Raw genomic sequence first — 27,465 nt, 5'->3', positions numbered from 1 at the left:
TAAATGACCTTGTAAAATAAGTTCCTAACTTTTCATCACTATTTAAGCACAGGAACAGCTCGATATTTAATATTTTCTTGTGGCACAGTAAGTTTTAATAAAGGAGGTAAAAATGCCATGGGTTTCGTGTGTGTGTGCGTGCATGTGTGTGTGTGTGTACTTATGTATTATGTGTGCACATGCAATTGTATGTCAACGCTGACACATGCCTGCTATGTCACATGTGTAGAAGTTGAAGAATAACTTTGGGGGTCAGTCCTCAATTTCCGAGTATTTTGTGTAATTTGCATGTACTTTACATGCAAAATACGCATTGTTAGTGGGACAACTGTCACAGATGATGTTCTACTAGAATGACAGTACAAGGGACATGAATAAACCATAGTCTCACTCCTTTCTTTTCTACAGTATTTTGTGTGTGAAGCTGCTTTCTTGATTAAAATAGGGGACTTGGGGGTGTGTGTGGAAAGATGTCTCAGCAGTTAAGAGCACTTGTATCTTGCAGAAGACCCAGGTTCGATTCCCAGTATCATCGCGGTGGCTGGAATCTACCTAGAGTTCTGGGGGATCCAATGCCCTCTTCTGACTCAGGGTCATGGTATGCATGTGGTGTACACACCTATCATGCAGATAAAACAGCTACACAAATAAAAGAAAAGAAAAAATTGTAAACGTTTAAATACAAGTCTTTGAAATACCATATTTGCAGATGCCTAAAGCAAGGCCAAAGCTAGGCCTGTGTCAGCTACTTGAAAAGTCAGCTATGCCCAATTCCTACTGGTCCTCAGCTACGGAGCAGTCACTGTAGAAATACACTGTGTTAAGTACAATGATTCTCACCTACGATCCCCTCATGGTGGAGGGCATTTAGCAACCCCATTTTACTTCCATAGCTCTGTCTCTAGCTACCTGGTGCCAGATCAAAGCAAAATATAACTTCATTCTCTTGCTCAAGAGTTCTGAAATTATATAGGCTCTCACTGGTGACAAGGATACTTGGTCGGGCATTAGGATAAGCCAGAGCAAAACATGCAAAGGCAAGGCTAGGCATCCGGATGATGATGTTGATCCAGGGAAGTAAAACAGGACTAGGTGCAGAGAGAAACGCTGCCGCAGAGCGAGAGACTCACAGCAGTTGAGCTCCAAGCCTCTGAAACGTACAGCAAGTGCATTCAGATTCAAAGAAATACCGCTTTTCAGTATCTCTCTTGAAAATATAATAAAAATCAGCTTCATGGTCCTTATAGTTGAAGAGAAACTAAGGGAACAGCCAACTTCATTTGCTGGTTGCTCTAGTGCCCCTCCTTGAATCCTTTTGTTTCCATAATCAGATCACTTCATCCCATGACTGCTCTCATTCAGGGACTGACAACTGGCCACATGGACATCTATCCTGCTGGAACATGTGTGTGTGTGTGTGTGTGCGTGCGCGCGCTTGAAGGCAGGAGCTAAGGGTTGCAGTTTGAGACACCCCCTGCCCCAACACACACACTATGACAGCACACTAAATGTCTGACAAATATTTAGCATTATTTCTGGTTAAAGTCTGATAATATTCATGGCAGAAACATTCTATACGCATTAAGCTCCCTTTGGACATCACATGCCTATTTCTTCTAAGCACTACTATAAACAGTTACTGGATTGTGAGCTTTTTGAGAAAAATAACCTCCAATATTGTTCTTCTAAAGAGAGGTAGTATAAAATACTTCTAACAGAAACTTGGGGCAAAATAGACTAACACAAACAACATATGGCTGACGAAAGAGTGTTTTTGTTCACAGCAGTAATATCTTAAAGGACATTTCTATTTTGCTTTCATGTTAGAACTATGTAGTACTTTAAGCGTATATACCAGAAGCCTGCATGTAACTTGTGGTGCTTCAGGGCATTTTTGTCTACAGGTCAGTAAACGGCAGGAGCAACCACACCTGTGGTGACTTACAGAACTAATATATTGTCCCTGGAGCTGCCGCTACCTCATTTATATAGAACAAAACCCTTCTAGGAAAAGATCCAGAGGTGGCATGATCATGAGATAATGTTTGAAATGGACCAATTCAACTTCTGAAAGCATATATTCAAGAAGAAAACAAAAATATATGATAACAGAGGGTTTTCCTAATGCCAGACAGCGCTGCAAACCCTTCCCGGGCAGCATGTCACCCAGTTCTCAGGAGCAATTGCCTCACTTCACAGAGGAGGAACATTAACAGCTAACGTCAGTGTCTTTTCTAAGCACGCAGTGACCATATTAACAGTATGTTTTCAGCTGCGTAAACTTCGGTGCATAAGCCAAGACAAAGTGTGTGTGTGGAAGAGAACACAATCCTGTTTCTAGATTTAAACGACACACTTTAAAGTTGCTGAAACCTGATGAAAAATTGCATCCTAAATTGTTTTCCACATCAATCCTGCTAATGAGAGGGGATACAGAAAACAGAACATCTCATTTAGTTGAGAGAGAGAAATGGAAGCTGAAAAGTTGTCTCTGCTTGCGACTTAATGAGGTGCTGAGAGGCAACACGCAGCTGATGAAACACTTCTGCAATGTCGGGGAGGAGGGCGGGCCTGTGTTTTCACAAGGATGCCTTACAAGAGGCGGGAGGCAAAATGCTGGGCGAGAGTGAGATTCCCAACAATCTGACCCGATTCTGCTTCTGACACTGCATATTAACATGTAGTTACAGCCACACATTCGCACTTGGTGCTGGAAAATGTGAAGGAGCTTTGCTTGGCTTACATGCTATTGCATTTCCAAAGGGCTCAAAGGAAAAGCAAATAGGGGACGCCAAACACGCAAGGCAGGACACAAAAATAGATATGTACAAACGGTAGCTGTACACACGTTGCCTAGTTCATATATTAGTTTTCTCTCTGTTAGTTCTTATTGCCAACTTGACACAACGAAGAGTCACGAGGGAGGAGCGAGACTCAGTGGAGGAATTGTCCGGATCTGACTGCCTATGTTCATAGGGGAACTGTCTTGATGGCTGGTTGATGTGGGTGGTGCAACCCTTGGGCAGGAGTTCCTGGGTTGTGAAAGTTGACTGAGCAGTAAGCCATGGGGATCAGGCCAGTAAGCAGTGATACTCCATGGTTTCTGCTTCAGGTGCTGTTGGAGTTTCTGCTCTGACTTCCCTCAGTAATGGAGTGTGACCTGGGAGTGTAACATGAAATAAACCTTTTCTTCCCATAGTTGGATCCGGTCAGTGTTTTAACACAGCAACAGAAGACAAACAAAGACATACACACTCTTGCTATATTTTTTTTTATTTTACAATATTTAGATTGACCTCATCTCTTTTAGCCCTAAGTCCCAAGCAATCCTTGAATCTAAACAGACTACTACATGAACAACACATACCCATAACTCATACACAGAAAGTATGATCTGTCTATTAAAAAACTGTCCCACTTAATATGAATTTTTTTTTTCAAGACAGGGTTTCTCGGTAGCTTTTGGTTCCTGTCCTGGAACTAGCTCTTGTAGACCAGGCTGGCCTCGAACTCACAGAGATCTGCCTGCCTCTGTCTCCCGAGTGCTGGGATTAAAGGTGTGCGCCACCACCGCCCGGCCTTAATATGAATTCTTAAATCTTTTAAATAGCAACACTATAATGATTGTGTGCTTATGATTTGGGATCAGTTTTGAGCTGGCAAAGCTGAAAGACCAAAGCAACAGGTACACTCCTGCCATAGTCAGCTTAGGCTGGCGACCTGAGCCAAACGTAAGAACTCGAGGAGAGGGAACTTCCACTGAAATGAGTCTCAATCACACTGGCTGAGGGAATGCTGTGGCCCTTCTCTTCATTGTCAGCCGATACAGGAGGGCCCTGGGCACTGTGGGCAGTACCATCCGTAGGGAGGTGGGCCTGGGCTGCATAGGAAAGATAGCTGGACATAAGCCAAGCAGTATCAGTGCTCTTCGATGGCCTCTGCTTCAGTTCCTGCGTCTAGATTCCTGCCTTGGTTTCTCTCACGGATGGAGTGTGAACTGTACACAGAAATAAATCCCTTACTTGCCAAGTTGCTTTGGGCCCTGCTGTTTATCACAGCAGCAGAAAGCCAACTAGGACAACCCTGAAAGTTGTGAGATTGACAAGAAAGATCTGTTTAGTCTTTCAACATTTTTTTTCCATATTACAGAAGAACTAAGAGAGAAATAACCATTCCTCGGAATCCCATATTTGGTTATATAATAAATTCTAGAATAGAAAGTTAGGGAATGGAAATAGCTGTGTTAAATTCACATATCAATCTTTTTTGTTTGCTTGTTTGCTGTGTAACAGCCTTGGCTGTCCTGGAACTGGCTTTGTAAACCAGGATGGCCTTAAAGTCCTAGAGATCCACCTGCCTCTGCCACCCTAATGTTTGAGATAAAGATGTGCACCACCACACCCAGTTCAAGCCATGTACTTCAACATTGTCTGTGTAGAAGAAAAACTGCTAACTACTATACTTGGAAACAGAAGGGAATATATAGGTACCAAACATTTGGAAGGCTGGATAAACACATGGCTAAAACAAGCATGCAAATTAGACCATACTGTCAAAACTATTTTCTCAATCAAACTTCACAAGGTCTCTTATGTAGCTAAGAATAGAAGTAAAATATTCAATTATTGCTCTTTCTCCCGAGTCTTGCCCTGATCAAGAATAGGTCAAAGATAGCACCTAATGGAACCAAATGGACAAAATGCCACTACTAAAAATTTTCAAAGTAAATCAATGGCAGGAAATATAAGTCAAGCGGAATGAGACAGAGCAAAGGACATGGACTAGCTAATTCCCCATTGTAATGGTCTAAATAGGTATGACCCCCATAGATTTGTGTTTGAATGCTTGGTACACAGGGAATAACACAATTAGGAGGTGTGGCTTTGTTGAAGTAGATGTTGGCTTGTTGGAGAAGTGTGTCAATGTGGAGGTAGGTTTTGAGGTCTCATACATTTTCAAGTAACACCCCGTACAGAGTGTTCCCTTCTGTTGTCTGAGAATCAAGATATAGAACTCTCAATCCTTCTCGATGACCACATCTGCCTGTAACCTGCCATGTTTACTGCCATGAAGACAGTAGACAAATCCTCTGAAACTGTAAGCCAGCCCTAATTAAATGTTTTCCTTTAAAGAGTTGCCTTGGTCATGGTGTCTCTTCCCAGCAATAGAAAACCTAAGACACCCATCAAAGAATCAATATTAAAACTACACTGTGCTAAGCACCAGTTAATGGTTAAATGCATCTTTAAAAAGCAAAATCAAAAACATATTTAGTAGCAAAGTTGATTTGGTTTAGCAGAAGGTCATAACGAGGTCTCAGAGTCATGAGTCCAGCTCCTCCTGTCTACCCTAAGCTCAAATTGCTAACAGCTGCCTCCCTGACTCAGTAGACTGCTTCTAAAACATCTGTACTTTAGTCACAGAGATTATAGTACATACATAAAATAAATTCACCATTATTAGGAAAAAAATACCATTAAATATTTAACCCCGTTATTGGTAATGAGTAGGGATGGTTTGTGAGCGTGTGTGTGTGTGTGTGTGTGTGTGTGTGTGTGTGTGTTTGCATATACACATATGTCCATGTGTGGGTGATGGCCAAAGGACAGCTTTGGGTGTCAATCATCAGGTGTCATACAGCTATTATTTTTTCCCCTTGAGAAAGGGTTTCTCATTAGCCTCGAACACTCCAAGAAAGATGGCTAACCAGCTGCCTGTCTCAAACTCTCCAAAAATGGATTCCATTTGTGCTCCACACTTAGCTTTTCTACATTGAGTTCTGGGGGTAGAATTTTGCAAGCAATTTACTTTTCAAGCCATCTCCCCAGGTCTTTCCATAATATTTTAAAGAAATCTGTGCAATGATGGATGCCAATAAAAGACCAACTTTATGGTACTAAGCAAACTCATTGGCAATGACTACTTAAGGCAAAGGCAATCAAAATAATGATAATGGTAATGACCTAGTAAGTAATATAAGAATTAGAATGTTGGTGAAAAGATTGACTGTAAACAAGTCCATTGAAAAGAACCTATGACATGGGAATTATTGCAACAGAACAGACCTTAAGATTATAACTTAGAAAAATACAAAAATATTATAATTTAACAAAATGGTAAGCAGAGGATGTAGAAAATTGTTAAGACTATTATTTGCCTTCTCATTTCAAGCAACAAATCAATCAATGCCATTTAAAATATAAACATGGAGTTAAAGGAGGAACAAAGGCAAAAGAAATGTGTTCTAGCAACACATACAATAATTCAGATCTATAAATGAAAGCTATTCATTACAAATAACAGGAGAGGAGCTACAATGTGGGGAGTGGCAGGGAGACCCTAAAACACCAATAAGGAATCTTGTCGGCAATGTCTAACTCCAATAAAAGTCATGAGCGATCATCTCCACCCACGCTTCCTTCTTCCCAGTGCTACTTAAGTTAAGACCCAGCCAACACTCCAGCCAAAACAACTGCCCCAGTCCGTAGCCACTGTACACAGGGTCATGGGGGTCATTCTGCTTGGCCCTGTGTATTCCTCTGTCTACTGTTAGCGGCCACTCTTCCAGGCCTTGTGGGCTGCCAGACCACACAGCCACATGAGTAAGTACCCTGGTACAGGTGCCAAGTTCCTGTGTGGTCAACATGAAGCCACTGAGAACCCCTCCTTCCCTGGAATTACAATGGATAACAGCAAAACAAAGTTGGGATGTCATTCCCAGAAGCATGGCTGCCAGCTTTCCACCTTCCTAAGTCCCAAGGGGTGCCCATTTTTAGCAGGGAAAAAGGAGTAAACACAGGACAAAGAACAGCATTCACAGGAGAACTATGACTCCATAAATTCTAGGTCTCGGTCCTCATTCCTGCCTCCTTCGCTGTTCAGTAGGATCTGTCACTGGGCAATAGAAACTACGTCGTTAACCCTTTCTTAGAGACCATTCTTTGCACTTTCCAAAACTCTCCAGACTCAACTAATGGGAGTCTCCTTTGGTTCTTCTGGCTCACGCTCCTCGCTCCTTGGACACAGAATCCCACTACGTAGCCAAGTCTGGCCTCTAACTTGTAATCCTCTTGCCTTAGCCTCCCAAGTACTGGGACGCACAGGTGTGTATAATGCAATACTCATCCTCCTCCTATGCAGTCACCTGAGTTTTGGGATGGAGAGCAATTCTTCCTATGATTTTGTTTCAGTTTCCTTTGGCTCAAGTTGCCCTCATTGAAAAGAAAGCGAGCAAACAAGGTAAATGGAACAACAATAACAACGAAAACAGAAGCAAAAATATTTTCCTTTGCCCTGGTTTGCCTCAAGCTCTCTGCCTAGGTCTTTTCTTGAGTCACACATTTATCTTCACCACTTATTCATGCCATTCTTGCAGCAACTACTGCAATTCGACCTGTCCCTACTATCAGTGATGTCCTTATATTTGTCAAAACAAATATTCTGAAAAATAAGGAAGAAGGAAAGACAGCAAGCCTGCCTAGTAAAAGGAGGTATTCTGACAGCAAAAAGCAGATAGATGCAGCTGTCCAGGTCCTAAAATAGCGGGAGAAAGATGATTTGATTTGGGGGATACATTTCTCTGACCAATCTGGAGATGAATGGTGATTGTATAGTCCTATGGGCACAGACACCGCCGATACTCAGCCAATGTGAGTAACGCTAATTTCCTGTCACATAAAAATTATGCCGCATGATTCCTATTCATGGTCATGCAAGTGAAACATGCATGCTAAGACGTTTACTCAAGTCAGCCTGGCCACGTCTAAAAGCTCACACTCCTCTCCCTTTAATAGCGGAGCTTAAAATGTTCTTTTGGCAGGTGGTTATTTTGCACGACAGGCACAAATGGACCTTATTTATTATACTTCAGTCACCATACTTGCGGTCTTATCATTGCCTCTCTTCAACAATTAACTTAGCTTGTCCTCCGTCACGTGATGCATGCTAGTTCTTATCCTGTCTCTGGCCACTTCATAGCTTTCTCTTTGCTCCCCTTAAATGCTGCAGTTCCCTTAAGTCTATTCCCCAGGCTCCTTACCAGGAGCATCACTAAGTGGGTAAAAGGGACAAAACACTTGGCCCAGAGGTGGGTGCTTTGTTAACAAGAAAAAAAGAGGGGTTGCAGGTGATGACATCATCATTTCTGCCCTGTCAGCCTTTAGAGCGCTAAGACCATGGGTCATGGCCCTCTTAAGAAGAGAGTCTATGTGGAGGGCACTCTTGCCATCCAGAGGCAGGTGTTTCAGAGAGGAAGGCAGAATTATTGGTTCTTACATCATCTCCATGCATTAAAATATTTTTAATAAGAATATTTTGTTTCTTTTAAAGAGCGTATGTTTTGTCTGCATATATGTATGTGTACCGCATGTTTGCCTGCCGCTCATGCAGTAAACCGAAGGGTATCGGGTCTCCAGAAATGAAGTATCCATGGTTCTGAACCACCACGTGGGTGCCCGGAATTGAACCCGCGTCTTCTGAAAGAGCAGCAAGTGCACTAAACTGCTAAGCCCCCTCTCTATCCCCCTCCTTTGTTCTTTTGAGACAAGATCTCACTGTATAGCTAAGGCTCAGCCTTACAAGTGTAGGGATTACATTAGTGAGCCACCACAGCCGGTTTGAACGCTGTGATTCAAAGGCTTCAGAGAGATCTGAGTCAAACCTCCAGGAAATTTATGAGGGACAATCTGTTGGGACTCCTCGACTCTACTTGCCTCTTGTTTCCTGGATGACAGGATCGTGAACTGATCGCAGCCCCTCACTTTGGCATGGGACAAAGCAAGAGCACGACATACAAATTGTCAGTGTACATTTAAATTCCCTTCTCATCTTATGAAAAAAGGAAGGATAAAGGGGTGAATTCATCTTTAATCCTATTTAATTTCATTGTACCATCCTTATGACATCCTTAATAGGTACCTACAATATAGTCATTTCAAAATGAAATATATATTTTAGGTCTTGATTAGTGTTAAATTTCTGAAATGTGGCATTTCTCTTAGCAGCACACATCTGACTGGCCACATCTCAAGTGTTCCAGATGCACATCTGGTTGGTGCCAGCACACAGATAAAGCCTGGGGATTGGAGACTCCATCCCATGGACTGGGGGACAAGGTATTTAGAGTTTTCTATATGTAGGTTTGTCTGAAATTCAAACTCAAGCTTTACTCTTCTTCAAAAATTAAGTCAATAAAAAGACTCAGAGACTTTTCATTATCATAGAATGCAGACCAGATTCAGTAAAAATGACTAAAAACACCTCATAGTTTAGCTGCTTCTTACCCAATGGACTGAAGATGGTGAGAAAAAGCAGATGAACCATACAAAATAAGGCCCACGTGCTCTACCCTGCTTCTCTTCTCTCCCATGGCTGCCCATAAGCAGGCAGTCTGGAGTGGGAAGAAGGACTCTGGCCCAGCATTGCACAAACCACAGACAAAAACAGAAAACAAAGCTACCCAGGCATCACTGAGTTCTCTAATGTCAAAGATTTAATAACATGTGGTTATTTGAGCAAATCTGGGTTTCCATGATGATCACAGGCACCAGCAGCCACTCACCAGAAAAGGACAGAAGTCTACAACATGAACTGAATGTGCCTCTTAGCCTTTCTTAAAATCTATTGGAATAGTACGCTGTGGGAGCTCCTTTGATGTGGTAGTCCCCTCTGTGTGCTGTGATTATCATTATTGAATAAAGAAACTGCCTTGGCCTGTTGATAAGGCGGAGCTTAGGTAGGTGGGGAGGACTGAACTGAATGCTGGGAGAAAGAAGGGCGGAGTTAGGGCTCACTAGAGACAGACGTGCTGAAACTTTGCTGGTGGGCCACAACCTCGTGGTGATGCACAGATTAATAGAAATGGGCTAAATTAAGATGTAAGAGTTAGCCAATAAGAAGCTAGAGCTAATGAGCCAAGCAGTGATTTAATTAATACAGTTTCTGTGTGACTATTTTGGTTCTGGGTGATTGGGATGAACAAGTGGTTGCTTGCAACACTCCTTCTGCTCCTCAGCCAATAGACTTTAAGATACCAGCCCACTTGGGCATGGCCTCTTATACTATAAATGTAGCTGTAAAGCGTGTGCACATGCTCTCTCTCTCTTGCTTCCAGCTCTCACTTCTGGCTGCTAGACTCTGTTCCTGTTCCCCATTCGTGCAGAGTTATCAAGGACAGTAATCTATAAGTCTCCCCTAAATAAATAACCCATTATTATTCATAATTCTGAACTAGTGTGGGATTATTTTGTGACTTCCACCATCAATAATAGTTGCTTGCACTTTGGGAGCTGGGGTAGATAGTTAAAGGGTACAGAGAGGTAGCTAGACAGAGGGAGAACTTCTAAGGCCATAGAGCACGCACAGTAGGGCAAGGGGTGGACAACTATTGATTATTTCTACACAGCTAGTGGAAAAGGAAAAGTGAGTGGGAACTGAGCATCTCTAGTCCAAACTTATGAGAACTGCTCTGAATTTATTTCAGAAGATTACCATCTGATCTGCAGCCCAATGGAGGAACACTACAATTACTCCACATAACAACTTTTGGGCTGTGTGTAATGCACACAGGAAAGAGGTAAGAATTTTGTATTCACTTGGGGCTCATTCACAAAGCAACTCATTGTGAACATTCAAATATTTCAAATCCTATGAAATCCAAAATACTCTTAGCCCAAGCATTTCAAATAAGAAAACCTCAGTTTCTGCTGCCGTCCCCATATAGTGATTCACAACTGTACTTTGTTTGGTAACTCCAGTTCCAAGATATACGACAGCCTATTCTGATACCTTCTGGGGTACCAGCCTCATACATGGTGCACAGATATGACATAGGCAAAACATCTATATACATGAAATAAAATTATTATTTTAAAAAAGAGTATCAACAAGGGATAAAATAGAGGTGATCTTTTAGTATAATTTTTAGTATCAGTTTGAATGTTTATTTCAAAGACACAATATTAAAAGAGAAAAATTAGAAAATATCAACAGGGGGCGGGAGAGATGGCTCAGTAGTTAAGAGGACTGATTGCTCTTCCAGAGGTCCTGAGTTCAATTCCCAGCACCCACACAGCAGTTCACAACTGTCTGTAACTCCAGTTCCAAGGGATCCATGGCAAAACACCAATGAACATAAGATAAAAATAAATCAAAAAAGAAGAAAGAAAAAAATCAACTGTTATAAATCAACTAAAATATATCAAAGTTTTTGAACAGAAAAGAAAAAAATTATTTATATCATTTTTAGCCAAAATGCTTCCCTAATTGCACAGCCACAGTAGAACACATTACACTAAGAAAACTTAAATTTTACCCAGTATATTGATCATAACAGATAATGTGTAATTGTGCAAACTGTAGGGTAAAGCAGATAAATGTATTAATGGTACAGTGGATCATTAGGAGCCAAGATTTTTTACTATGAGAGAGAACATAAATATAAGATAGCAGAATTAATATTTTTAATGAATGCATGTGACCCAGCAAGAACAAGTGTCTACCGTACAGGCCTTACCTCTTGGCAGTACTGCAGGATGCCCTCCTTGGTGCCGATGCATGTTTTGGTCCCTGATGGGTCTGACTCCCACTTTCCGTTCTGCACATTCATGTGCATGTTGAGTTTGCCGCAGAACATGGCGATCTGGGGTTCTGCCAGCAGCCCGGCATTGCCATCAGTGGGCACCTAAAAGAATAAATAATTCCTAGTTCATTCAAAAATTCTTTCATTTTTTTCCCCACAGAAAATTGTGTGATATCTCTTGAAAGGTCCTAATAATAACGAGGGGTTTCTAAAATAAATATAATCACTGTGGAAGAATTCACATTCTCATAATCCGCAGTTATTCACACAGAATGGGGTCAGTTCCTCCTTGATGACCAGGCCTGGAGGTGACACTATGTGCCACTTCTCAGCCCTGACAACAAGGTGTTTACAGCGTGCCTCACCACTGAGAAAGTGGCTGTATCCAAGGGCGTTTTCGCTTGTTTTGAGACAGGGTCTCTCTATGTCTTGTACTCTGTAGACCAGGCTAGTCCCAGACTCAGAGATCCACCTGCCTCTGCCTCCTGAGTGCTGAGATTACAGGCATGTGCCGCCCACCATGCCCAGCTTGTACCTGAGTTTTTATTAGACGATTATACTGGAGAATCAACCATTCGGGAATGTAACAATACACAGACCATCCCACCAGGTTTCCCCTAGTCACTCTTATCCTTACTTTCTTCCAGTAGTGTGTGTGTGTGTTTATGTGTGCACGTACGCACGTGTGTGCACATGCCTGCCTATGCATGCATATGTGAGTGCAGGCCAGAAGCCAAACTCAGACATTACACTTCAGGCACTGTCCACCTGTCTTTAAGATGGGGTGTGTGTGTGTGCATGTGTGTGTGTGTGTGCACAGCCTGCCTATGCATACATATATGAGTGCAGGCCAGAAGCCAAACTCAGACATTACACTTCAGGCACTGTCCACCTGTCTTTAAGATGGGGTGTGTGTGTGTGTGTGCATGTGTATGTGTATGCACAGCCTGCCTATGCATACATATATGAGTGCAGGCCAGAAGCCAAACTTAGACATTACACTGCAGGCACTGTCCACCTGTCTCTAGGATAGTGTGTGTGTGTGTGTGTGTGTATGTATGCACATGTCTGTGTGTGTGCATGTATGTGTGTACTTGGGTATGCACTGTGTGTGCATGTGTGTGTATGCGCATGTGTGTGTGTGTCTGTGTGTATGTATACCAGCCTATGCATGCATATGTGAGTGTAGGCCAGAGGCTAACCTCAGACATTACACTTCAGGCACTGTCCACTTGTCTTTGAGAGAGAGAGAGTATGTGTGTGTGTGTGTGTGTGTGTGCCTGTGTGCATGCTGATGCATGCATATGTGAGTGCAAGCCAGAGGCCAACCTCAGACATTACATTTCAGGCACCATCCACCTGTCTTTGAGACAGGATCTCTCGTTGGTTGAAACCTGGCTAGCAGGCTGCTCTGGCTGTTCAGAAAACCCCAGGAATTTGCCTGTCTCAGCCGTTCCAGCTGAGATTACCAGGATTACAAGGGCTCATACCTGGTTATTTTTTTTTTCTTTAACTTAGCCTTGGGAGTAGGATGTAAATCATAGCCCATCTAAGCACTTTACCAACTGCGCTACAGTCCCAGCCCTGTGTTGGCTCACTAGGACAGGGTGCTCGTGCCCCATGGCCCCTACCACGAAGCAAGTAAACAACATCTCATCCAGAGCTCAGCACAGCATCTGCCCTAGCAAATTCGGAACAGGCCTTGGCTTCGACCGCTGCAGGCAATCTGCCATTTCAGAAGACTCTGAAAGTGTGCTTTCTGTATTAGAGCCCTTCTGTTCACAGGCGGTCCTCCCCTGCCCCAACTTCCTTAGATAAAGAGTAGACAGAATTTACTATGAGCTCAGACCGTTCCTATCTTCTGATCTTTCGGGCCTTCAGCCTTCATTGCTAGAATCACAACTGTACCATCCTGCCTAGTTAAGGGGAAAAAAAATAAAATTTATTATGGGAAAACTGGAGTGCTGAAATCTGTCCTACCACATCCAAAAGGTCTGCCAGAGATGAAAACTAAATCCAGGAAAAGAATTACTAGAAACCAAGGAATCAAAAGAAGAACCAATGTAATTCCTCCCCAGTGAAGGCCCTGCTGAGGAAACTGAGCTGCACCCCAGATAGACTCAACTTTCCCCAGCAGACACTCCCACAGCCACTTCCTGGGTGATTCCTGAGTTAATCCCAAAAACTAGTGAGGGAAGAGAAAGAGAAAAGAAAAGAAAAAAAAACTCAAACTGCCTGGATGGAGAGATTTCAGTTGAAGACATTTCTATCTGCTGATGTGATAGGGACCAAGCATCTGTCCTAACATTTGCCCGTCAGTATCTTGTCTGCCCACAACAGAGGATTTGTGTCTTTAACAAAACAACAGCAAATGAGGGGACTCTGGGCTATGGTGAGCAGGCTACACGACTCTGTGCCTCAAGTCCCGGGTGTTTAGGTCCTTCAAACAGCGGCTAATGCCACAAAGTGAGACCATCCACAGAGCAGCTGCGACCCCTCGACTCTTCCGCAAGAGCCCAAACCATTTCTCAGCACTACCAGGAAGCTGGAAGGCCCATTCTCCCCCGGATGCAGAGTCATGCCCAACACAGAACGTTCTTGACCTTATCCTCCTGAGGGATTATAAGGAAATTCAATGCCTGGATCTTATAGAGCGAAATATGAATTTTGCCAATTTACTGAAATAAGCAGATGGGGTAATAATATGGCAAGAGAGTTAAAGAACGTGGAATCAGAACCAGACACCTGTGGGTGAAGCCATGGAGTGGAGGTTGGGGCAGGGGCAGGGTTTGGGGGGGTTGAAGGAAGACGTGTTCAATGCAAACCTCATTGTGTTCCTCACTGTGCTTTATTCTGTCCACTCTTAGCGGGCCTCGGCATCTTATCCCTAACTAAAGAGAAGTTATAGAACATTTAATTCATCAAAGTTGGTGAATATTTTATCAAAAGAATCTGGTCCTCAATTTCAGGATCTCCTGCGCCTCTACTTCCTCACAAGCTCTTGGCTGTCCCAGGTTAGGTGATGAGCCACCTCAGTGGATGCAAATACAGGAGCCATCCTTCTTCCTTCAAAGAAAATGTAAACAAGTTCTCTCCAGTGACCATCAGGGCCCAAGAAAGTCCTCATGATCCTCCACTTCCCACTTCCTGGTATCATGACCACATGCAGTCCATCCCTTCTCACAGTGTGTTAGTTACAGTTTGTCTATGCAACAAACAAAGCATGCCAGAAATGGTGACGTGTGAGGTCCAGAACAAGGTTCATTCATTGTTGGGCAGCAGTAGGAAGCTCAGACCTCCTTCAGGGCCACACCAGCAAGCCTGGAAATAGTCCACACCACAATGACACCATCTGGCTGCAGCCATGGCTGACAAGAGGAATGCAGCTTCAAGAGAGATCGACCCAGAGCCAGAAACACCTAGAAGGTGCCCCTAAGTCCCTCACTCACAGAAACGGAAATGGTAACTTCTTGTTGCTTTAAGCAATTAAATTTGAGGTGACCTGTCACACAGCAAGAAACACTAAGGCATTTGGCTTTTCTCCAGTTCACCACTAGCAACCTCTGAGCTCCTTTACCAAACACAGCAAATGAAAAACAAAAAACCCTTCCTCACTTCCCTTCGCATTATTGCCCTCTAGAGCAGGGGGTCAGAGAGCTTCCTGAAAGGGCCAGACAGTGCATACATAAGGCTCATGGGCCAGCCTCTTTGGTGACTCTCCAACCTTATTGCTATCGGTCTGAAACAGCTTTAAACGACACACAAAGGGATAGGCAGTCTTTCCCCACGAATACCTGTATTTACAAAGGAGACAGTAGGCCCGATCCAGCCCCTCCGCCATCCATCTGCTTAACTTGTGATTTAAACTGGTTAATTAAACTGGTGATTTAAACACCGACTGCCAACATCTTCCACCTCTTCTTTAAATTTATTTTATGTTATGGGAGGATAAGGGGTGTGTGGGCCATTGCCCTGGCACATTGTTAAAGAACAACCTGCATATGATTTCTCCTTCCACCATGAGGGTAGTCAAACTCAGGTCGTCAGACGTGCTGGTGCCTTTGCCTGCTGACCCATCTTGCTGGTCCAGTCACTAGTGTCCTAACCCCTGTAATCAGTTTACATTCTCGTCCCTGAGCTGACTGATCTCAAGGTTACGTATAACTCCCATCTGAGAAGCATAGGAGGCTTTCCATAGCACCCATCCCTACTGGCCTAGTTTACCAAGGATGAACTCTTTTGCCTTAGAAGTCTGTCTTTGACTTCCGTCATGGTGAATTATCCCAGTTCTTCTCCAACCACCTCTTTTCTGAGTCCCTATTCTCCACTTCCATCCACAGATTAAGATATTCTTTTCTTTTTTTTCTTTGTCTTTGTTTTCTGTTTTATGATTTTTTTCTAGACAGGGTTTCTCTGCAGCTTTGAAGCCTGTCCTAGAACTTGCTCTGTAGACCAGTCTGACTTTGAACTCACAAAAGTCTCCCTGTCTCTGCCTCCCAAATGCTGGGATTAAAGGCGTGTGCCACCACCTAAGCATTCTTAATGATGTTTCTCTTTTTTCTAGGAGGCCTTCACATTTCAGAAGATGCAGAATTACAAAAGAACAACACTAGCAGATGCTGTACACCGGGGACCAAAGCCTTAAGCAGGGCCAGACAGTCAGATAATAAAAGCATCCTAGCTTGTCCTGGAAGAAGTGTTTCCAGATTAGGTTATATTTTGTTTTTGTTTTCATTTGGTTGGGTTTTTTTTATGTTGTTTATTTTGTAATTGACTAAATTTGTTCTCTGACACCTTTTTTTTTTTTTTTTTTTTTTTTTTGGTTTTTCGAGACAGGGTTTCTCTGTGGTTTTGGAGCCTGTCCTGGAACTAGCTCTTGTGGACCAGGCTGGTCTCGAACTCACAGAGATCCGCCTGCCTCTGCCTCCCGAGTGCTGGGATTAAAGGCGTGTGCCACCACCGCCCGGCTTTCTCTGACACTTTTACACATGTATGTGATATGTTCTGTTTTCTCTCAACCCTGTGGTAGTTTGAATAGGAATAGTCCCATAGGCTCATAGACTTGAATGTTTGGTTACCAGGGACTGGCACTATTAGGAGGCGTGGCCTCATTGGAGTAGGTGTGGCCTTGTTGGAAGAAGTGTGTCACTGGGGGTGGGTTTTGAGATTTCAAATGCTCAAGCCAGGTCCCAGTGTCACTATCTCTTCCTGCCAAATCAGTTGTAGAACTCTTGGCTCCTTGCCAGCACCATGTCTACTTGCATGCCGCCAAGCTTCCTACCATGATGATAATGGACTAAGTCTCTGAACTGTAAGCCAGCCCCAATTGAATACCTTTCTTTATAAGAGTTGCCGTGGTCACAGTGTCTCTTCACAGCAATAGAAACCCTAAGATACACCCTCTCTTATCTCCCTCACACTTCCACCATGCCCCTTTCACTCTATACGTCCTTTCTCCACATGAATGTCTTTTTGCTTTATTCCCCATTGATTTTTAATTAACCAGAGGTATCAGTATAGCCATGGATTCTGAACGACCCATGTTAGCCTGTTGAGCTCAGTCACTGATACTGACAATGACTGTCTTCTCGTCTCCCCTTCCCTTGCAATCCATCAGTTACCAATATTTCAACAGAGAGGTGCTGGGCCTCAGGAGCACTCCCATCATACCCTATCCATGACTACCTGGTGATAGGCCGTGTACTGTGCAGACCTAGCAGCTAAATCCAGTCAAGTCCTTATCAAAAATGGGACAATTGCTCATGTTACCTGGTCTTACTTTTTAAAATTAAGTCTATCTAATAAATTCTGTTTCATTTTCTTAAACTTGGTTCCTGAATTTCCTTTTCTAACTTCCACACTTCTCTATGTCATCCTTCCTCTTACGTTTACAGTTATTTTAATGTCATCTGCTTGTATAATACAGGTGTTTAGAATAAATAGATGCTTTTGCTCTTTTCAGGTTTTCTACCCAAAGGAATTTAATATTGTAGTGGTTAATCTTCATCATCAACTCAACTGGACTTAGAATCTCTATGGAGACCTACCTCAGCGTGTGTCTATGAGTGCTTTAAACCACACAGGTTTAAAGAGCGAAGATCCACCCTGAACACCGACAGCATCATCCTCTGGACTGCAGTCACAGGCAGAGTGAAAAGGAGAAAATGCACTGACTCCAGCATTCATCTCTCCCTTTTCCTTACTATGTGTTCTCCTTCTGCCAGGACTCCCCCGCCATGATGGATGGTCTCCTCATGCAGAGTCAAGACAACTCTTCGTTCCTTAGGCTGTTTTGGCCAGCCCTACTGTCTCAGCAACAAGAAAAGCAACTGATACAATTATTCACTGTAAAAGTAAATATGCAGAAAACGCTTCAACCATATTTCCATAAAGTTGAGCCAGCACAGGGCTCAGTTCAATTTAAACTCTAGTTCCTCCAAAATGACAGTAAATCACTGCACTGGGAACTGCTTTCTATTTATATATATAAAAAAATGTTTTATATAACATCTTGCTACCTTTCATAAATGTTTACTTAAAACAAAATACCACGTTTGTCATGGGAAATTATTTTCCAAATCAACAGCTATGGTATAATGACTAGAACAATTAGATTAAACACACAGATTGAACCAGAAGCCTCTCCGTCCTTCCTGTAGCCCACCTACAAAGCCCGGGTTTGAAGCAACACATCCTTGGCCCTGTTAATTAACACAAGACAACGCAGGGCATCCTCATCTGCATCTGTCAACAGGATGGTTGCTAAAAGCAATACAGCCTCAGCATCAGCCAAGAGGAAAGCAGCACCATCTGATAAGGGGGCCACACAGAACATAATACCTTGCTGTCCCTCACCAGTCCAGACAGGTTTACTCAAACTGTTTTTCCTCAACAAAACCTCTAGAAAGAAACTTAATGAATCCCGTGCCGTGTCCTTCTTAAGAGCTGATAGTATCTACATCCATGAAATGGAAGCCTTTGGATCCTAGAATAACTGCCGTCAGATTCGTGCTCTCAAAGACAACTGGAAGGTAATTACTCCTCACTTCCAAAACTATCTCCCTACATAGAACAGAAACAGACACAACTTAGTAAAAGAGGACCATGACCAGCGGAAGAACGGCTTCTTCTTAACCATCAAGTTACATTTTTAGAAACGCATGACAACACTAAAGATTAGAACCCTATACATAGGCAGTCCCTCACGATTTGTGCATTTTGGGGAGGCTAAATATGAAAATACTCCTTGTCGCCTGTATAGTTTGTCGCTGGCATCCTGAAACAGGAAATACTTTCCCATGAGAAAACTGTGTTCAGTGCCAATGAACAAAACAACCAGCTGCAGCAGTGGATTAATCCATGGTTTCAAAAGCAAGAGGCCACTTCCAGAACTCTGAGGTAGACCAACCTAGATGCTACACTGCCAAACTTTCTGGAAACAAACCTTTGTTATCAGGGGAGAAAAAAGGTTTTTGTTTGTTTGTTTGGTTGGCTGGTTGGTTGGTTGGTCCCCTCCTCCCAAGCCACAACACAGAGAGCAAAGAAATGCAATAGTCTCTCCTAACAGCACTGTAGCTACAAGTTGGCCTTAAATAGGTACTGCTGAAATAAAGATAAACATACAGACTCAGTGTGGACCAATCTGCAGGGATGAAAGTGGAAGCCCACACGGACAGTCGCTACAGTTTACAATGAAGCACAGAGGCCGCTTCTGTAACCCGTTCTCTGTCTGTCCTTCAAACAGGGTGTTCCTTTTCTCCAAGAACTTTCTCTCTTCCTCATTATCAAGATGAAAATTTCTTAAAGAGCAGGTCTGGCAGCATTCTTCACCCGGGTCCCAGCTAAGAGGGGCTGGAACAAGGAGCCCTCTGTTTCCCTGGCTAAAACGTCCAGCTTGGCAAGGCAGGGTCCGGATCCATAGCTTGGCTGTGTCTGTGGATTTATGCCGTTTTAAGCTTTCTGGCTAATGAAGACCATCTGGTTTCTACATCCGAGCAGCCGTTTCACTGGCCGGAATAACTCTCATCTGGGGAAGTATTGGTACTTTTTTTCTTTGGGTGGGATTCTTAAAATAAACAGGACAGATTCTATTTCTATCCCATCTTTGGTTTTCCTGGAAGAACTGTGGTGTGCTCATCACCTGAGCACAGTTCAATTACATTCCACACACACAAAAAAAGTCTACACTCTGAGTTACTTTTAAATTCAACACCGAAAACATTCTCCATTTTCAAGCGTAAAGAAATGATTTCCATAATCACAATCTAGGAAATTTGCCGGTGAACTTCCTTTAAAGATCAATAATCATGAGCAAATTTTCATTCGCCAACCAAAGGAAAAGAACGGGAGGGAGGGTCTCCTTGGCAGTGACGTCCACAGAGAACATCTGTAGTCGCTCACGTTATTACTGACATAAAACTGGAATTTAAATTAGAATCACAGAAGGGAAAGCATCTGTATAAATCATTCATGCCAACTCGAGCAGGAAAAGGCTAAGATTTCACCCATAGCCTGAGTTCCAGAGGCAGAAAAAGGGGCTGACTGTAGTCTGTCAAGAGCTCCTTTGGCATGATCAGCCTGGCTCTCAAATTAAAACAGGGCTTTGCCCTGGTGTGCCCATGTATGGATGTGTGGTGAGAAAGGACAGAATTGCCACCTAAACCCATACAGAAAAGTGAACCAGTGTAACTGTTTCTGAGCTTGAGTTCCAGCCTAGAAAGGATCTGTCACAAAAGTGAGTAGAGAGAGAGAGAAAAAAAATCCTTTCAAAGAATTAATGTATGTATTTTTCACTCCTGGAAACTTGTCATTCTTTTGGAGTTCCTTCCTGACATAGCTTCAAATTACACGGTATAGCTTCTTAGAAGGCTTTCAAAGACTCTGTGGAAACCGAGCTCTTCGAGTGTTGCTGAGCACAGGGGTTCTCAACTTGGCCCCAAACTCCATCTCTTCTCAAGGCTAGTGAAGCATGCTCCCCGTCGGCACACAGTAGGAAATCAAAAGGCACGCAGTAGGAAATCAAGAGGTCCATCAATAGAAACATCGGTTATTCAACACTCAGGAGATTAACAACCAGTGCTGAAAGCTTGCATTATAGGTAGGCCTCAGAGAGGCTGGTGGCCCAGCTGCTTACGCATAATATAAACGGATTAAAAATTGTAATTTTTAAAATAGAAGTGTCTGTGTGATAACCAGAGAATTAGATTCAAAATCAGTTTTTATCCCAGTGAATGCCTATTTAATTCTTATTTCTTTAAGCCTATAACTATACTTGCTATAAAGAATAATTCTCTCAGAGAAGCCCTCTGCACAGACATAACACTGATGAAACCCAATGACAATATTCAATTTGCAAGGCTGTTGACCCAATAGCCTGATGGCAATTTCCTTTAGGCTATCTTTAGCCCAGCTAAAAAGCAGGACCTCGCCCACTTCTATATCTGACCTAGCAACCTGAGTAACAAAAACCCTATTCTCCACCTATGGAAGGCCCAATAATGCTATCAGATAGGATTGGAGGCCTATAGTTGATATTCCTCAACCTGCTCTGACTGCGTACTTCATATTTTCACCAATGTATTTTTAAAACGCCTTGGATTTTTACATTTTTTTGTTCTGCATTGCCAAGTGCATTCTTGATAAGCTCTCTGCTCCTGAGCTACGGAACCAGGATTGGAGTTTGTTGCTGTTTTATTTGTTTGTTTCCTTGCTTTTCTGAGACAACTTCAAGTAGTCCCACAGACCTGACTAGCTGAGAATGACCTTGAACTTCAGTTCTTCTTGGTCTACCTCACAGTTGCTGAGAATCTGATGCTGTTAGAGTGAACTCTTTCCAGAACTGTTAGAACATAGAAGGCAAATTTTGGGGTGTGCTGTGACTGTTCAACATTATTGTGGCAAGACAAACTAACATGGCACGGCACACCTGTAATAGAAACAACTAAGATGCTATCTTATTTAAATGGCAGAAATGTTCTCAAAGTGATTTAAGCTCAGGAGGCAGAGACCGGTAGATTTTTGCGAGTTCAAGGCCAACCTGGAATACCAGAGCTAGCTCCAAATCTACAGAGAAACCACGTCTCAAAAAAACAAAACAAAACAAAACAAACAACAACAACAAAAAGATTTAAGGACCCTTGTATCCTTGTATTCTCATTTGAATAACTTTGTTTTGTTTTGTTTTGTTTGAGACAGGGTCTTTTTGCATAGCCCCAGGTGTCTACGTAGATCACGTTCAGAGTGCTCTAATTAAAGGTGCGTAGCCACCACAGCTAGCTGAATAATTCTTTGAAATAGTTTAAGGCAGATATGTTAGGATTTTGATAGTTCAAGACAAAAATAGTCACAGCTAACACTCTGAGAATCCACAGCAGAGAGGCTCAGAAAACCCCCAGCAATCTTTGTCATTCTCATTCAGGGAAACATTAGTGAGAGGAAGTAACTGCCATAGCTTGGGTCTGGGGTGTTACTAAAATGTCCTTGTGGAAGGTATGGCTGCCAGTTGATGTCACTGCCAGGAAATAGGGGAACCTTTCAGAACTAGCAAGTCAGGTCATTCAGTGTGCCTTTGAAAGGGAAAGGAGATGTCAGAACACCAGACCTCATCCAGCCTCTGTTCTTCCCCATCCCCATGATGGACTGTGTCAACTGAGCCCTAAAGCACCAGGACCAAGACCCAAAATAAACCTTATCCTCCTTTGAAGTTTATTCTCTTAGGGAATTTGTCAAAACGATTGAAACCTAATACAGAAACTTTGGAGGCAAACACTTTATTTTTCAGGAGATCTAAAGAAAATGAAAATAGCTGATATGAAAATATGAGTCACTGAAACAGATGGATAACCATCCCTCGGTACTTCAAAACAGACTGAACTATACAGGATGGATGATGTTGGCATATCTCCAAAAGTCAAACCTTGTAAGAAAAAACCCATATGAACCCTCCTCCTTACCCTCACCCCCACCCTGCCATTTTAAGACACTTGCTGCCTAGGAACTTCTATTTCCGCCCCACAAAGCCCGTAAGACATGTCATGACCAAAATTCAAAATATCACTACTAACCCTCTGCACCTCGCTTATAAATTAGTTTTTGCTTAAAGATGAACAACAGCAGAAACTTGTGTTCAGCAAACTTACCTGCAGGTTTTCTCCCTGCCATCTTTTTTATAAGACTCTGGACCTCAATGCACCCAGTAAGTAAGGACCTTTGCTCCCTTGCAGTGCTAGGACTGTGCTGCAGCTCTGCTCCCTATGTCTTCACTGCCCGCATAAGCACTAATCACAAGTAAAGTGGCTTACTAAGACAGAGGAAGCCACTGGAAAGTAGGGAACACAGAAACCGACCTTGTCCGTGATATCGAAGTATATCCTGTCTCTCACTGATCTTACTTCATCCACACCATCCCTTGGACCATGAAAATCTCAACTCCCCAAGGCATCAAAGAGCACCCTTCTAAGCAAGAACTGCTATAAACATCCTATATGTAATGCATGACATGACTTACGATCAGCAATGGTGCATGAGCGATACTATGAAAATGAAAAATCTAATTCGAGGTAACATTGATCTAAATGCAAGCATTGGAGCCTATAGGGAGATGTCAATCAAATGTTGCAAAGTTTTAGCTCTGATAATTACGCAATCCTCCTTTTATTCTCTTTCTTTTAGACTTCGGCAAAGACAAAATTTGGCTAAAGAAGTATTTTTTTTTTTAGTTGCGTATATTTGTCCCACCCAATATATACTCAGAAGGAAATCCTTCAAATGGGGAAGCAATGTGTATTAGGTAGTCTGTATTTCTACTCATACTTCACATGGAGCTGTGTGAACATGAAGTCCGGTACTAGCTGTGATAAGTGGTATGCAAAGTTCGTCAGCAAACATGCCACTGTGACCACTGTCCACGATGTGAAAGCAGCACATGCTGGAATGGGTGTGGCATGCCAGTGAGGAAGAGCAAAGATAACTTATTCCATGAACCCACAGAGACACAGTGACCTTTGCTCTGTGACCTCTTCAGGCGTGCACTGTAGGGGGAGCCCAGCCAATCACCTTGCTTGTAGGGCGGGGTCCCCTGAGGATATTATTTACTTATAAATATTGCGGGTATACTCCCCGCCTTCCCTTCTTCTGTTTTCCTGTTCTCCATGGGAACCTTTTTTTAATTAAAGCTGAATATTTTACTATAATTTCTGTCTGCCATTCATTTATGCCATAACAATGCACAGAGAAACACACATAAGCACATTCTGTGTAAAGGCGTGAAGGGGCCAATGGTCAACTTGGTCAGGACAAGAGGGGATCTGACTGTCTTTGAACAAACAGCATCAAACAATCCGTGGCCTCCAGACATCACCTTTCTATTTTTTACCAAAGCCACGGAAAATATTTCAGGATGAGAACATGAGGCATTCTTGTTCAGAACAGAATGGATATTTACATTATTTCTGTTGATTTATTTCTGTCCAAGGTTTCATAATATTTACTTCTCTGCCTTTCCTGTGTGCTTATAACTCTCATCTCACTGGATTTTTATCACTAGGACTTTTGGTGTAGCAGGAACACAAGAGAAATTCAGAGAGAATGCTGAGTTGATGTGAAAAATCACGATAGCTTTAAATGGCATTCCTGCTCACTGTTGCTCGAGCATTCTGCTAACTTATCTCCCTTAGGGCAAGCCAAGACTATTTCTCCTCCAGGGCTGTAAAGAATACTCAAAGGTTCCTGCTTCGGGATATCTGCTTGGTAAGCACGGGGAGACAACCCTCCTTAAAGAACTTGGAGTTGGGCACTGTCACCCTCCCTTTCCAGTACCCTCAGCCTTACAAAAAAACTCTGTCAGATTGTCATTCTCTTTGCAATAAAAGCTTTCAGAACCACAATACCAAGGGAGAAAATGTAATTCTGAGAGGAACATAACAAGACTTTTACTTCGTGTTATGGCAGCAATTTTTAGTTGGTAGCAATAAAAGCAGAGAAGATGCCGAGGCTGTGACCATGGTCTTTTTTTTTTTTTTTTTTTTTTTTTAAGTTTTTCGAGACAGGGTTTCTCTGTGGTTTTGGAGCCTGTCCTGGAACTAGCTCTTGTAGACCAGGCTGGTCTCGAACTCACAGAGATCCACCTGCCTCTGCCTCCCAAGTGCTGGGATTAAAGGTGTGCGCCACCACCGCCCGGCCTGTGACCATGGTCTTAACTGACAGTGAGCATCCAGCTAAACGCTGTAAATGCAAAGCAAAGGCTTTTATTTTGTTTACAAAATATAAACATGATAAAAATGACTTCACTGCTTGTGAAAACTTCCTCATTCTCTACAGTGTGCCTGCTCCCTTTGCACAATAAATACAACAGCTAAAGAATGTCTGGTGTGAAAAAATAATAGTGTAATAAACTAGAATGCAAAAAACTGTCAATATTGACAAAGGCATGGAACAATAGAAAATAAATTCAAACTTAGGTATCTATAGGATTTTTCTAGTGGCAGCAGGGGGAGAGCATGCAATCCGCTGCCATTACCAGCATGCAATCCGCTGCCATTACCAGCATGCACACATCAGTTGTGGCTGAACTTGTCCTGACCTCGGGCTTGTCATAGAATATTCTAAGAGCAACAGCTCAAAAGGCAAGGGGATTTCCGAGCCATGGGGCTCAGTTCACTTCCTGATTCTCTGGAAGTGCACCCTGGAGAGGAGCATCAGCTTGCAATTCACGTCGGATTTTTAAAAATCAGACTGTCCCACTGGACTCTGGAAGATCGTACAAACATTATGGGCAGACGTCATTCAGGAGTAAAGTGTGCAGCCAGCTCCTTTGTTCTGTTTGAGTTCCTGCAGCTAAGAAGCCTCTGTCAACACAAGGCGATCCTCAGAGACGTCAACATGTAACCTAACACTGCAAGTTACCAAAAGGCATCTGAAAACACCTGGAGGATGATCTGGAGACTAACACCGGCAGACAAGCCAGGCAGTGTGTGCTGGCGGCTATCAAGGCCCAGCCACTTCCAACAGACAAGGGTTCAGAGTTGTCTTGGTCCTATGCTAAGTTTCTGGAAAGTCCTGGCTTGGTGCCTTCGGATCATACACGCATTTCCCAGGCACTCAACATACCTATGGATGAGGACCGTGGGGAGATCCAAGCAGGTCTCTTTACAACACAAGGGTAGAAAGAAGCACCTGTGCCTCAACTTGCTAACAGAAGGTGCTGAAATAATAAAGCCAACTTTGACAAAGGTGTATCAGTGGACATACCACAGGAGAGGTGGGGCTGGAGGAGGAGACGCGTGGTGCTTTTCTAAGTCCAAGGATGGGAGCAGAAAAGCTCAGGTGAGTGAGGGAAGGAGTCAAGACAGATATCCCAGGGCCTGCAGGTAGGCAGCCTTGAATTTGTACTAAATGAAGATACACAATAAACCCGAACAAAAATACACCTGAAACTACTGCCTCCCCACCCCCAAAAAATGAAGAGGGGAGAGCTCATGAGTGTAAGAGGATAAGTAGGCCCCTTGTTCTTTAAAATTGAATTATATTATAGATAAATGGGGAAGAAAAGGACATAAGTGATCCTAAGTAAGGTGGAGGAGAATGTTTACTGCAGATATGAGGGAGAGCATGGCCAGAGGCAGAGATACCTGGGAGCTTCCAGAATGAACATGATCCATGAGTCGGACCATGTGAGGAGGAGAAGTAAGGGAGAGGGGAGAGGAAAGACCAAAAAGCACCCCCCCCCCAAAAAAAAAGGACTGGGTATAGCCAAATGGCTGGATTACATAGGGAAGAGCCTCAGAGGAAGGGCAGCTCAGCTCCTGGGCTGGAGAGTTCAGGGTACAGGGGGGCAGGGTTTGCCAGTCTAGTCTGTAACAGGTAGGGACTGAGGCATGCTGGGAGAACCTGGTAGCCAGGTCTGCTTTGACCTGTTGAATAGGCACCTCAGCCACTTGTTCTTGGTTTGAGACCTAACCACATGCCTCATGGCGCTACAGTGGTGTTGATGGTGGGAAAGGACTTGGCAATACCTTCTCTGATACCAATAATAAGTGTCAAACTGCACCAGGGTCACAAATTGAAGTCAGTGCTATTGGGGGTCAGGCAAGGAAAAAGTAAGGTCCCTCTGATAAGTAAACATTAGTTCATCATTAAGTCAAATACAGTAATGAACAAACTCCTATATTATGCAATTTTATCCAACCTACACAAGTGTACTCAATGGGCTGCTCTCTGCTTCTGAGCAAGTTCAGCCATAAGCGGGATCACATCCTGTGGTCCTTCCTGATTCCAAGATCAACGCAGCCAGTTGGAATCTTCTCTCTGTCGGTGAAGACTTTCTAATAGCGAAATATTTCTTAAGTGCCTTAGATAAAGTCAGAGAAGCTTAAGTCACAGGAATCTTTTTGAATAATGCATTAACTGTTCTGAGATAACAATGATATGCAATAGATTACATAATGTAAAGGTCTCATGAAAATTTATGAATTAAAAAAATGTTTTCAGAAACTTCTCCAGCCTTGCATCTTCAGTCAGGTCTAAATCATCACTGCCCATATCTAGAAGTCTCAGAGTTTGGGGTCCTGTAACACTCACGGAAGGTATGAGCATGTTTGAATCAAGAGGGAAGGTCACCTCACTAAAGACAAATATCAAGTACTCACTCATAAGTGGCTTTTAGACATAAAGCCAAGAAAATCAGCCTACAATTCACAATCCCAGAGAATTTAGACAACAATGAGGACCCTAAGAGAGACATATATAGATCTAAGCTACATGGAAAGTAGAAAAAGACAAGATCTTTTGAGTAAATTGGGAGAAAGGGGAACATGGGAGATGGTAGAAGGGAGGAGAGCAGAGAAAAATGTATAGTTCAATAAAATAAAAATTAAAAAAGAGGAAAGATC

The 27,465-nt window shown here is 42.9% G+C and overlaps 1 protein-coding gene across 6 annotated transcripts in view; it reads right to left on the bottom strand.

Moving 5' to 3' along the window:
• The window catches only part of App (amyloid beta precursor protein), a 229,404-nt gene that overhangs the window by 158,977 nt on the left and 42,962 nt on the right, over positions 1-27,465 (bottom strand). For all 6 annotated transcript variants that reach the window (XM_057765553.1, XM_057765554.1, XM_057765555.1 and 3 more), the window contains exon 2: positions 11,513-11,680. In XM_057765553.1, coding sequence (XP_057621536.1) covers positions 11,513-11,680 — 168 coding nt within the window. The remainder of the gene's footprint in view (positions 1-11,512; positions 11,681-27,465) is intronic.

This window comes from Chionomys nivalis, chromosome 3 (genome assembly GCF_950005125.1).
Source record: "Chionomys nivalis chromosome 3, mChiNiv1.1, whole genome shotgun sequence".
In the NCBI taxonomy this organism is placed as follows: domain Eukaryota; kingdom Metazoa; phylum Chordata; class Mammalia; order Rodentia; family Cricetidae; genus Chionomys; species Chionomys nivalis.
Note: the sequence above shows the minus strand (reverse complement) of the source record. Positions and strands in the feature narration are given on the sequence as shown.